Here is a 13,616-nt window from a genome sequence, read left to right as displayed (position 1 = left end):
TTATTTTAATATTTTTGCGAAACAACGAAAGAACAACTGCTAATAATTTTATTTGATTGCATTTATTTAAATATTTAGTTCTATTACAATGAATTTACATTGGAGTTACTTATTCTTCTAATGTCTTCAGACATAATATCTAAATGAATTGATAATTTTAATAGATATTATTATATATACTACGAGTTTGAATAACTTCAATAAAGTTGGGTTTTAATTGCTTACGATTATCGTAGTAATCTTTGATATTATTTGACGAATCAAGAAATGCAAGATGTCTCTGATCTATATTTTGATCGATTGATCTTTGTATGAATTCAATGTAAAGTTTCAACTACAAAAGATATTGAAACCTCTTGAACTCGCAAAGCTTTCATTATTGAAACATAGATATTTATTACAATTGTCAAACCATCTCTTACATATGTGTAATTTCATTTTATCCTCCCCTAAAAAATGAAATTAATGCGAGAAAAAAAAAAAGTTGTGCAAAAAAAAACCCAATCATTCCTTCTAAATAATCATTATAAATAACCATCATCAATCTTTAAGATGTTTTCAAATTCTTTAGCGATGTTCTCTTCGATTCTTTGGAGTGGCAAACTAACACCACAGAGTGATTTGTGATCCAAGTCTTTCCAATCCAAAGCTTGACAATCTCTATCGCAATAGGGTGCCGGACATTTCGAGCATTTCGATGTGCATGGCTTGAGACAGGCGCGACAAATCAAATCGGACAATGGAATACCACCGACAGCAACGTACTCTGTATAGTGAATGTTGGCTTTATCAAACTCTGATTGACAGGTGGTGATGGCAAAGAATGCGTATTTACTACCGATCTTGAAAATTCTTGGATTGTAACCACGCACTTCGATTCTCACTGGGACGTTCTCTACGTCTTGTACCAACAGTTCAAAGGTTTCTCCTTTACAGAGTGCCGGTTCTCTCACTACACCCACGAGATAGCATTTCTCATAGCACTGTGTAATGTGAGCGCCAAACAATCCGGCGAACGGACTGGTTGGTCCGGCGTCGATCGATCGCTGTCCGACCACCTTGTATTCCTCGACTTTGAAATGTGCCGGTGGGTATGAAGATTCGAATGTCATCTTTGCCGACTTTGATATTTTCACTTCGTTCTTGGCATTCTTCAAAAGGAGATCACGGAAATTCTTGATGATATTCTTGTCACGCGCGTTCGATGGTTTGGCCAATGGTTTCTGAATTTCACTGCCTGGGAATACAACGGGTGTTACCACTTCCCACTTGGGAGGGAATTTAACATAGGATGTCCAATACTTGGTTTTCGGTGAATCCTCGCCATTGATCTGGAGATAATAGTCACGCAGTGAAACGGAAGCTTTTCTACTTCCTTTGTCTGCTGCTACTCTCAAAATTGCCAAACCTCTCTCGATGTTGGGGCTACCGATCTTGATATACTCTGTACCGAGTAGGAATGCCGCACTCGAAAGAGTTAGACAACCATCGTTGAACTCGATTGCTTTGTGGAGATAGGCAAGAGCTTGTTCCGATTGTTCGTCGGCCAATGCCAGCTTTCCAAGAAGAAGATACGCTTCACCAACACCATGATTGATTTTGTAACCAGTTGACAAAACGAAAGGTTTTTGAATGGCAATCTTTAACAAATCGGTTGCCTTTTGCTTGGCGTCTGGAGAATTACAAAGAGGACCACCATCCAAGTATTGACGAGCGACACCAACATAACACTCGGCATGTATCGACTTTTCTGCGACTGATTTCTTAAACAATTCAATCGCTTCCTTATCGTTGGAGTAGTAAAACGTTTGTTTTTTAAATTCTTCAGTTGATTTGTCGTAGTGTTCACGTCGATCTTTTGAACCATCACCCATAGCTGCCTCGAATACATTGTAGTAGGTGGTTAGTTCTGCTTCGGTGAGGTCGGTGAATACGTTCATATGCTCCTTTGTGGTGAGACCACCTCTTGACATGACGAATGGCATGATTTTCATTGGGTCGATTGGTTTAGCGTATGGCGACTTCTTCTTTAATTCTTCCGAACGTTTCTTGGCGTCCATTAAAGCTTGATTCTTTGGATCGAGTTGGAGTGCTGTCTTGTGGAAATAGGCAGCTTTGTTGTGCTTACTCAGAATATCATGACAACGCGCCAACACCGAGTAGGAAGAGGCATGACATGGTCGAATACCAATAGATCTCTGAATGTCACGCTTTGCCAGCTTAGCAAATGATTTGACAATCATCTTATTGTTCTCCATCCACTGGACATAACAAGTTGCACGCTGCTCAAACAGTCCAGCCAAGTAATGCTCGGTTACACAACGATAGTCGAGTGCCAGTGTCAACAAGTGAATTGCTAGGACAAAGTTACCTTTTGCCATTTGTTCGTCTGCCTCCTTCTTGTAGGCCATCGACAGCTCCATCTCGGTGAGATCGTCGTAGAGTGGAAGTGCTTGGTAGTTGTCGTCGTTCTGTTGGAATGAACGCCATATTCCGTTCCAATCTTTGGTGGTCATAGTCTTGTCGATTCTCAACGAGACGTCCATGTTCATCTGACGCATCTTTGAGGTGTGATCCCACACTTCAAACTCCTCTTCGTGAGCACAACCATGACTGCATGGTCGCTTCTTTAGCTTGTCCTTTGAGTCGTCCCAGAAGAACATCTGATACATCATACTACAGAACTGACCGATATCTGCATTCTGCGCGATCAGTTGTCTCTCTGGTATGTTCTTCCACGGGTAGTTTGAAAGAATGTTGTGCCATGTCTTGAAATCCCAATCTACGGTGCGACCACTGTTAATCTTCTTCATACTCTCCAGACCCATGATCACATCGAACGATGTTCCCGTTGTAACCTTTTCACCATGCTCTGGATTTTCAACATAGTCTTTACCATGTGTTTTCTTCCATCTTTCATAGAAAATCTTTCTGAACACTCTTAATATTCTTTCAAGATCGTGATGAAGCTATATAGATTTGATAAGATTATAGTAGATTGTTTTTAAATAATAGAATTAGTATAATTATTAAAAAATATAATAATAATATTCAATAATAAGTTATAATAACTCTTTAAACATACTTTATATCTATTTTTATATCTTTGTTCTAAAGTTACTACCATGACTGTTAGTTATAGTGTTTTGTAATATTTATTTTTTTAATATTTGGTTTTTGATTTTTTCATTGATTTTTTTGAGTTAGGTACATTGCAATGTAATTTTTTTTTGAATTAAATAAACTGAAAAAGAAGAGGGAAAAAGATTTAGTTAAGTACATTCAAATTTAAGTCGTTTGATTTGATTTTATTCCAATTGTTAAAAAACAATTTAGAAATATTTTCAATTAAATTTACAAATTAAATATTATAATTTATTTTGAATTAAATCATCATATTTAAAGAGTGATTTGTGATCCAAGTCTTTCCAATCTAAAGCTTGACAATCACTTAGATCTATCGCAATAGGATGCTTTACAATTCGAGCATTTCGATGTGCGTGGTTTGAGACAGGCGCGACAAAGAGTATCGGATAATGGTACACTACCGAGTGCAACTCTGAATACCAACTTTTAGCACCGTCAAACTCTAAATTACAGGTGGTTATAGCAATGAATGCGTATTTACAACCGAACTTCCACTATGATCGATGCCGGACCTGTATCTCCTACATCCAGCGTTCGCTTTGAAGCTACCTTGTATTCCTCGACTGGGAATCTCGATATGACTTTGGAAATATAGTTTCGAATGTCATCTTGAACGATGTTCCCACTCTAACCATCTCGCCATGCTCTGCATTTTCAACATAGTCTTTACCATGTGTTTTCTTCCATCTTTCATAAAACACCTTTCTGAACACTTTCGAGATCTTGATGAAACTAGTATTATTTGATTGGTAGGTAGACAGATAAGTAGATATAATACAATTAGTTTTGTTTTTATTAGAAAAAAAATTTGTTGATTGACAAATGTTCTCTTTACATACTTTATATCTATGTTTGTATCTTTGTTCTAAAGTTGCTACCATGACTGTTGAAATTTAAAAAATGTTAAAAACCATTTGAACCCCACACCTGATTAGATTTTTGCTATTGGGGATGATTTAAATCAGTTTTATTTAACTTCAATTGTCAGTTTAATAATTATTTAATTCTATTCAGTGACAGAGAAAACATTAAAATTTGAGGTCAACCACTCAGAAAGGAACCAAGAAATTTTAGTACCTTGTTTAAACACATAATCTTGACAATAAATTTGGCGTAATTGTTTTTTTTTAACAACAAATTTTTTTTCCTTTTTTTCCCCTTCTTGTTGATTCATTTAAGCCACAAAATTTATTTTTAAAATGAAAAAACAAAAAAGTTAAAAGGAACCTTAGTTGTAATAGATAATTCAAAAATATTTATTCATAATCTTAAGTTAAAGTCCACCAATATTAAAAGATTAAAATAGTGTTGGAAAAAAAATAGAAAATCTATTCAAGTATAAAACTGAGTTATGGTTAATAAATGATCATGAACTATAATCTTTAAATTTTTTTCAAATCATTTGTATTGAAATCTTTTTACAAATGAAATCTTTTTGTGTTCAATTTCATTTGATGATCCAAATGCTCTGTGGTGTTGAGATATTAGTTTAAGCACCTCATTTTCTTAATCTCCTCAATCTGAAAACAAAAAAAACAAAAACAAGCTTTTTTTTGTCCCACCTTTTTGATTTTCGTATCTTTTTTCGTTGAATCATGTCTTCCTTGTTTTTTTTGGAACTGTTCAAAATTGTTGTATTGGTTCAACCAAAATTGAAATAATAAAAATAATATTTTGATTGAATAGATTGCAATAATTAAAAATAAAAAGTCAAAAAGTATTTCATAATTTCTATTTCTTTATCAATAATGTCGTTATGTTGATGGATTTGATTGAAGATTTGTAAATTGGATTGGGAATCCAACTTGATGGATGTGTGACAATTTACAAAACAATGAATCTCGATTGCTAATGATTCTTTTTTATTAAATTTTATTATCAAAATATCTAACTTCCTTTGTGCATATGCAATGAATAGTGCAGTGTCAAATAAAAGTATAAATACTCGAAACTTTTGTAGTAGTATTTCAAAATATTAAAACATATAAATATTATTTTTATAAATTCTAATAGTAATCAAATAACAAAATGACTTGTACATGTTGTAATAGAAGTGTAACTATGATTGATCATGGTAGTTTCAACTATGTTGATGATGTTGGTCATGTTGTTACTCCACCACAATCAGCTCCAAACGAAAAACACCCAGATGTCAAGGAGAAATTCTACCTTCTCCCAGTGAAGTTCGCCACTCCATTCCCATGTGGAACAACTCCAAAGGTCAGTGTTGCCATAGCTTGTGCTGATCAAAATCAAAGCAAAAACTTCAGAGTCTATGCCAAGGCTGTCAATATCACCAACACTGGTTTCAATGTCAAATATGTGTATGTATCGTGAATACTAAGATCAAAATTTACCTATATACTAATTCTATTAAACACTTCTGATATTATTTATGTATAAATATATAGTACCTGGGCAGACAGTGACTCATATGGTTATGGTGCTCTTTGGATTGCCACTTTCACCCCATCATGCTGTTAAATCAGTTTAGGTTAACTTTCTATCTTTTCAAAAAAATTTAAATATGGAATTAGATTTATTAGATCTAAATTAAATTAAAAAATTAATAAATAATCTAAAGCAAAATGGTTTCTATCAAATTTGGAAAACAAACACAGTTTTCTTTGAGTTATTTTTGAGGATACAATGCACTATAAAATGTGGTAATGAAAGTTTGTGTCGATGGAACATTTAATTAGAAAAATCAATCGGCCCAATGCAGATTGGGAATAGCACTGATTGGTTAGTGCCACACAACAAGAGTTGGTGACTTGATGTGTTGCTAGATTGCCAAATTGCGGAGAGTACTTGTTAGGTCAGTAGTACTAACCAATAAAGGAAACTTTAATGGGGCCTTTGCTAAGGGTATAGTAAAAAGCTACTGAATAGAGTTAATCACGCAGCCAAATCCTAACCCACTACATGTTTGTAGATGGTATGGGTGCAGTTCACAGACTAAATATTATATAGATTTTTCTGTCGTAGGTACAGATACTGATAAAAATAATAATAGTAGTAGTAAGAGTGGGAATGATCTAGATAAAAAAAAGATATAGAAATAGATAATAATAATAAAACAGTTTATAGATTATTCTGCTGTTTTTTATAACAACAGAATATTCTATATTTAAAAGTGATTGTTTGATGTCTTCTGTGTGATATGTACGATGTTGATGATGATTTAATATATGACAACGATAGCATATGATCGATTTGCAATCTGAACATAAAATATCAAGATCATTATCATGAATATCACATTTATTCATTGTTTGTTGATGAACTTAAATATATCTGATAACAGATGAATAATAAAAAAAGTGAACTCAACAGATTATTTTGTTTAATGAAGAATTAGTTTTTGGAATCTAAAAAATCTACTATTAAAAACAAAAAGATCTGCGATAAATATGAGAATTAAAAAAATATTTATTAAAGTAAAAAAACAAACTTTGATCATCATAATTAGTATTTAATCACAAATATATATAAAAATGCAAAAAGAACTATATTCTGCAATATTTAATCAAAAACCACTTAGAATAAAAGTATTTGAAGATGTTTTGGCTATTGGTAAACAAATCGATCCAAAGGGAAAGAAATACACTTATGAAGCACTTTGGGAGTCTCCAGCAGCCATGGCTGGTAATGGTTATAAGACAGAGTTGGAGAAATACTTCACCGACAACCCATTGGTGTTGAAAGATTTCAACAAGAAGGATATATATGACATCTTTAGATCTACGGTGAAAGCTGGCAATTTAGAGGTTCTCAAGTATCTGGTGGGCGCGATCGATAGGGAGCGTAAATTACTGGGTAATTCAACGATTATGATAGAGTCACGTGATTGGGAAATCATCCATTACATCGAGAGTCTCGAGAGTGTCCAGGTGAACTATGAAAGTGCAATGTCTGAAGCTCCATTGAGTGGAGATATCGAGCGTCTCAAGTATTTTGCTGGAAAGTGTAGAGTATCAAATGAATCGATAGCGATAGCATTTAACAATGCTGCAAGAGTCGGTCGTATCGATATGATAGAGTGGTTGGCTGCGAATCACTCCAAGTACAGAGCCGGAAATTCTATGACCATTGAAGCTGTTCGTGGAGGTCATCTTCACGTTCTTGAATATCTAAAGAAAGAAGCCAAAGATAGATTTACTTTTGAGGACGACGACGAACTTTCATTTTTAACTCTTATCGATGTTTCTGCAGAGTTTGGCCACCTTGATATTTTGAAATGGTTACACTACAATCGAATTGGTTCCGCTACTTCTAGAGCTGCTTACTTGGCAGCTATGAAAGGACATTTGGAGTTGCTCAAGTATCTGTTGAATCATGTTAATGCCGACCTTTCATCAGATGCTATCGATTATGCGAGCTCGAAACACCTAGATATTGTAAAATGGTTACACGAGAATCAAAGTGCAAGAGCAACTACTTGGGCCATGGATAACGCAGCTATGAACGGTCGATTTGAAATTGTAAAGTGGTTAAATGAGAATAGAAGTGAAGGATGTACCCATCAAGCTATGGACCATGCGGCAGGTGGCGGATTCCTGGAAATCGTAGTGTGGCTCCACGAAAATAGAAGTGAAGGTTGTAGTACTGACGCAATGAATACCGCTGCTCAAAATGGCCACCTCCATGTTGTTAAATGGTTGCACGAGAATAGAAGTGAAGGTTGTACAAAAAATGCAATGGACAATGCTTGCTTCTATAAAAATTACGAAGTTGTAAAATGGTTACATGAAAATAGAAGTGAAGGTTGTACAAAAAATGCAATGGAAAACGCCGCTTATTTTGGTGACCTAAGAATGGTGAAGTGGTTGCATGAGAACAGAAGTGAAGGATGTTCAAAAAAAGCTATGGACAATGCGGCAAGTAGCGGTTCCTTGGAAACTCTTATTTGGCTCCATGAGAATAGAAGTGAAGGTTGTTCGGTTAGAGCAATGGATTTGGCTGCATCAAATGGACATCTTTCAGTTTTAGAGTGGTTACATGAAAATAGAAGTGAAGGTTGTTCAACCCGTGCTATGGACGATGCTATTATTTCCCATCATATGCACATATTAAAATGGCTTCATGAAAATCGTACAGAAGGCTGCACAGACGAAGGAATCGATTATGCTCATGAAAATGATTATAGAGAAGTGATAAGATGGCTATCTATCAACAAACCAAAGCAGCATGATACACCCACTGAAATACATGTCGAAGAAGAAGAAGAAGAAGTAGATAGTGATGATGAGGGTCCGCTCTATTTGTAGAAATAAAATCGATTAATAATTTTTAAAAAAAAAACAATTGTTTATTATTTGGGTCTAAAAAGATGTTTTAAAGAAGATTGGAAGTAACCTATTAAAAGATGAATCCATTTGACTTCTGTGTTTTTGAAATTCTACAATCATACTGGTATTGGTAGGAAATACTTTGATAACAAGTCAGTTTAAGATTGAATGATGAAAGAGAAAAAAAGAGAAAAGTTTTGGAAAACAAATAGATAACAACAATGTTGCCGTTTGTAAACATGTTCATTAAATTTATCTTCACAACAACAACCAATAAATATAATAAAAAAGTTAACTTTTTTTTATAACCTATTTTATTGAATTGAAGTTATTATTACTATTATTATTATACTATTAATTTAAAATAGATGTGCATTTTAGCTTTGTCAAGATTAGATTGTCGCCATTTTTTGTCATTGAGAGAATAGACAAAGTTTTGATCTTTTGTGAAAAGATAGATCTTGGTATCTTTGTAAAGCATTGATACGGGGTTTTCTTGTTCTTCTATTGGCAAACGTCCTTCGATTGTTGGGAGATTCTCGTTGGGACTCGGTGATTTATCATAGTTGTCGAACTTTATGAAGTAGTCAGTGTCTTTATCACCATAATAAACATACAGGTATCGATATCCATCAAAGCAAGAGGCTATATATTTCGGTACGATATCGCTGACAATGATATGCTCTGATGATTTAGTTGTTGAATATCCATGGAATAGAACTCGAACGATCTGTTTTTCGTTGGAATCGTAGTGTATCGAGTATTTGGCTGTCTCTTGTAGGATGTCATGGTGAAAAATTGCCATTGGAAAAATGTGATCATTCTCCTCGTTGCTCAACAGCTCGAATTCCTCCAGTATTGTATTGAATCGAACGAGCTTTGTACATTCGCACTTTATATTATCAATTACTCTGAAGGATTTTCCATAGAAATAGAGATTGAATGGATCAGTGAAGGTAGTAGAAGGTGGACTAATGAAAAGAAGATGGAAATTGGATTCATATGATCCTTTTCTGAATGTTTTGTCTTTGATTGAATAGACAATGAATTTAGGACGCAACATAGAGAATATATAGATGGTTGTTTTCGTTGATCCAAAGAAAATGTGTTCTGGACGTACAAACTCTTCCAATAGTTTGGCCAATTCCTTGGATTCATTCTCCAATAATTCCATTTCATTATCCCATTTGTATAATGATAGCACATTGTCATCGTTCTTGGTGATAATATGTTTGATATGATCAGTATCATCGTCTTTTCGATTGTAATCATTAAAACTATATGATTCTTGAACAAAATGTCTGACTCCTTCAAAATAACTTTGAAATTTATCACTCTTGCTAAATACATAACTATCATTCATGTCGATATCATCTTCATCAATATTGTGCTTATCGATGTGATTGCGAATTATTTCTAAAATTGAATTATCATTGTTATTATTATTTGTTTTATTGTTATCATTATTCTTATGTCTCTTATTCTTGTTTATTTCATTGTTATTATTTAAATATTCAATGATTTCATTGTTGTTTTGTTGTTGAATATTGAATAATGTATTACTATTATTATGAATGAATTGTTCGAATGATTTTGATTGTTTAATTGATTCAATCAATGTTGGTATTTCATAACTAGTTGATATATCTGGGAGAATATCATATTCATTATTGTTATTATTTGTATGATTATCAATATCATTATTCTTTAGATCTGGTTTAAGAGTTGGAGTGATTGATTGAATGATATTGTGTAATGATTGTATTTCTTTGATGATTTGATCGAGTTGTTGTTTGGTTTGATCGATTTCATCGATGATTGGTTGTTTCAATTTTCTTTCTTCTTTCATTAACATTTCATAATATTGTTTGAAATGATTGCTGATTTCATTCTCTACTTTCGACATCTCTTGAATATGATCAACTAAATCATAAAGCTTATTCCACAACCATTCTATTCTATCTTGAAATATATAATCTTTATTGTTATTATCCTCATCATTATCTATATATGAACCATAAAAAACAGCAGAATAATCGATATTTAAAAGTGATTGTTTGATGTCATCTGTGTGATATGTACGATGTTGGTGATGTTTCGCAACAAGACAACGATAACATATGATCGATTTACAATCTGAACAAAGTAAATCGAGATCTTTATCGTGTTTATCGCATTTATTCATTTGTTATTATTGATTATATACGAATATAGATGAAAAACAAAAAATAATATGATTTTTTTTTATCGGTTTTAGGGTTTCGTTTTTACTTTTAAAAAGAACTAGCTTTTGGCGCCTTAATAAAAAAAAATTTAATTGGGGTTACAGAGTGATCACGATGATTTTTTACTGTATTTAATACATTTTGCAATTAATCTTTGATTCGTAAACTAAGTCCTATACTGATGTATTTGATACATTTTATAATTCGCTCTCTAATAATAGTGTTACAAATGAATTAATATGTTGCACATTTAATGTTAAAAAAAAAAAAAAAATCATCATGATCACTCAGTAACCCCAATCTACATCCAATCAATGGTAGTGTTGCTGTTTATGATGTAGACAATGTCAGGTAGGTTGAAAATTTGATTTTTATTTGTTTTTACATATTGGTTATTAATTATATCAATAGACACCATGAGAATAGTGTTTTAGTCAAGGATTTGAAAGTTAATTTTATTATTACTCTGACTCTGAAATGAAATGAACATTGGTTGTCTGATAATGAGATTCTTTCCATTCTTTGCGTTTAAAAGAATAGACATACGATTTATCTTTGGTGAAGAGATAGATCTTGTTATATTTGTAAAACATTGTTATTATCGAAGGTTTGTTTTCGTGATTTTCAATATCTATTGGCGCAAGTTCTTCAATTGTTGCGAGATTCTCAATATCATCATAACTGTCGACTTTAATGAAATAGTCAGAGTATTCATCACCATAATAAAGATACAAGTGTTGATCGTCTTTAAAACAATAGCCAATATATTTTGGAATGACATCGCTGACAATTATATTCTCCGATAAAATTGTTGATGAAAACATTTGATATCGAACTCTGACAATTTGTTTCTCCTTGCAATCGTAGTGCACCGAATATTTCTCTATGATATCGTGAAACAATCCAAATGGCAATATATGTTCACAGTCATCATCCCGCAACACTTCGAATTCCTCCAGAAACGTATTGAATCGGACTAAAATTGTTCTATCCCGTCTTGAATGGTATGATTTGCCATAGAAATAGATGTTGAATGGTTCTATGAAGCAAGAAAAAGGTTGACCAATGAAACCAATAGTGTCACTATAATGATAATCTCCATTTCTGAATGTTTTGTCTTTGATTGAATAGGCAATGAACAGTTTTCTTTCCATTGAAAATATATAGATGGTGGATTTTGTTGCGCCAATGAAAATGCGTTCTCGATGTTTAAACTCCTCCAATAACTTGTCTGATAACATCAAATCAAATAATAATCTCCAAGATAATTCAATTTTAGAAATCATTCGAAATCACTTTGTTAATCATAACAATATTGGATTTGATATCAACCTTAATTATGGTTTTAGCTTTGATAAGAGATACATTTATAAATATCCAAGTTATTTCGAAGGAATCAGACAATTAATTCAACAATCATATACTTTTTATAAATATGGCACTTCAACAAATTCGAACAGGCATATAATCACCAAGAACGATAACAACGAGTTATCATTATATAAATGTGATTTCAAATCTGGAAAAGAAATGGAATTTTTGGAGAATGAATCGAAAGAGTTATTATTATTTTGTTTCTTATTCTTGTTGATTTCATTGTTATTATTTAAATATTCAATGATTTCATTGTTGTTTTGTTGTTGAATATTAAATATTGTATTACTATTATTATGAATGAATTGTTCGAATGATTTTGATTGTTTAATTGATTCAACCAATATTGGTATTTCATAACTAGTTGATATATCTGGAGAATATCATATTCATTATTATTATTATTGTTATTTTCTGTATGAATATCATCATTACTATTCTTTTCATTATTATTATCATTGTTATGTTCATCTGATTTAAGAGTTGGAGTGATTGATTGAATGATATTGTGTAATGATTGTATTTCTTTGATTAGTTTATCGAGTAGTTGATTGGTTTGATCGAGTTCATCGATGATTGGTTGTTTTAATGATCTCTCTTCTTTCATTAACATTTCATAGTATTGTTTGAAATGATCACTGATTTCATTCTCTGTTTTTGACAGCTCTTGAATAAGATAGACTGAATCATTAACTTGACTCCATAACCATTCTATTCTATCTTGAATAATATTATTATTATCTTCATCATCACTACTAGCTACTACTACTACTATAATTATTATTTCTATCAATATCTGTACCAACAACAGAATAATCTATATCTAAAAGTGATTGTTTGATATCATCTGTATGATATGTATTATGTTGACGATGTTTCGCAACAAGACAACGATAACATATGATCGATTTACAATCTGAACAAAGTAAATCAAGATCTTTATCGTGTTTATCACATTTATTCATTGTTTATACTGATATCTTTTTAATTATGTATTAACTTTGATCTTTTTTTAATTTTTCGGTTTTTTACAAAAAAAAATGAATTTTTTTTTTAAAAATATGTACATGTTACGTGACAGATGGAAAAACATTAAAATTTGGGGGTCAACCACTCAAATTTTTTTAATTTGCTTCTGTTTTTCCATGGAATTAAACAAATATATAAAGATCTTTCTTTTCACCAAAGATATAAACTTTGTCTATTCTCTAAAGGAAAATAAATAGCAAAATTCTCATCTAAATACAACCAATGTTACAATGATATGACTAGGTGATTTATAAATTAATGTAAAAATAATAAAATTTTTTTAAAACCTAGATTGTTCTTATCACTAAGATTAATTCAATAAACATTTTCTTTTTAATTTTGATAATTATTATTTATAATTTATTTATATTGTCAGTATTTAATCAAAGATACTGAGTGAAGTAGATGATAAAGAAATATATGAAAAATAGACAGAGAATATCTTGCATCCTAAATTCATTGTCTATTATATCAAAGACAAAACTCTCAGAATTGGAGAGTATGAATCCAATTTCCATCTTGTTTTCACTACTCCACCTTCTACTACCTT

The 13,616-nt window shown here is 32.1% G+C and overlaps 5 protein-coding genes across 5 annotated transcripts; 2 read left to right on the top strand and 3 right to left on the bottom strand.

Annotated features, from left to right (window-relative positions):
- Positions 1-83: 83 nt before the first annotated feature.
- On the bottom strand, positions 84-4,028 carry PPL_08366 (uncharacterized protein; the record flags this gene model as incomplete). The annotated part of the gene is made up of 5 exons (XM_020579183.1): positions 84-139; positions 181-334; positions 609-2,969; positions 3,673-3,728; positions 3,983-4,028. 5 exons carry the CDS (start codon positions 4,026-4,028, stop codon positions 84-86), a joined length of 2,673 nt encoding a protein of 890 aa, XP_020431022.1.
- Positions 4,029-5,175: 1,147 nt separating this feature from the next.
- On the top strand, positions 5,176-5,631 carry PPL_08365 (H-type lectin domain-containing protein; the record flags this gene model as incomplete). Its single annotated transcript, XM_020579182.1, has 2 exons — positions 5,176-5,471; positions 5,559-5,631. 2 exons carry the CDS (start codon positions 5,176-5,178, stop codon positions 5,629-5,631), a joined length of 369 nt encoding a protein of 122 aa, XP_020431021.1.
- A 1,013-nt stretch (positions 5,632-6,644) lies between these two features.
- On the top strand, positions 6,645-8,417 carry PPL_08364 (uncharacterized protein; the record flags this gene model as incomplete). Its single annotated transcript, XM_020579181.1, has 1 exon — positions 6,645-8,417. One exon carries the CDS (start codon positions 6,645-6,647, stop codon positions 8,415-8,417), a length of 1,773 nt encoding a protein of 590 aa, XP_020431020.1.
- A 367-nt stretch (positions 8,418-8,784) lies between these two features.
- On the bottom strand, positions 8,785-10,623 carry PPL_08363 (uncharacterized protein; the record flags this gene model as incomplete). Its single annotated transcript, XM_020579180.1, has 1 exon — positions 8,785-10,623. One exon carries the CDS (start codon positions 10,621-10,623, stop codon positions 8,785-8,787), a length of 1,839 nt encoding a protein of 612 aa, XP_020431019.1.
- Positions 10,624-11,124: 501 nt separating this feature from the next.
- PPL_08362 (B-box zinc finger protein) lies at positions 11,125-13,002 on the bottom strand (the record flags this gene model as incomplete). Its single annotated transcript, XM_020579179.1, has 4 exons — positions 11,125-11,746; positions 12,152-12,410; positions 12,473-12,805; positions 12,840-13,002. 4 exons carry the CDS (start codon positions 13,000-13,002, stop codon positions 11,125-11,127), a joined length of 1,377 nt encoding a protein of 458 aa, XP_020431018.1.
- Positions 13,003-13,616: the final 614 nt, after the last annotated feature.

The sequence above is a fragment of the Heterostelium album genome (assembly GCF_000004825.1).
Source record: "Heterostelium album PN500 unplaced genomic scaffold PPL_scaffold8, whole genome shotgun sequence".
In the NCBI taxonomy this organism is placed as follows: Eukaryota; Evosea; class Eumycetozoa; order Acytosteliales; family Acytosteliaceae; genus Heterostelium; species Heterostelium album.
The sequence above is the reverse complement of the archived record's forward strand: the minus strand, read 5'-3'. Positions and strand labels throughout refer to the sequence as shown.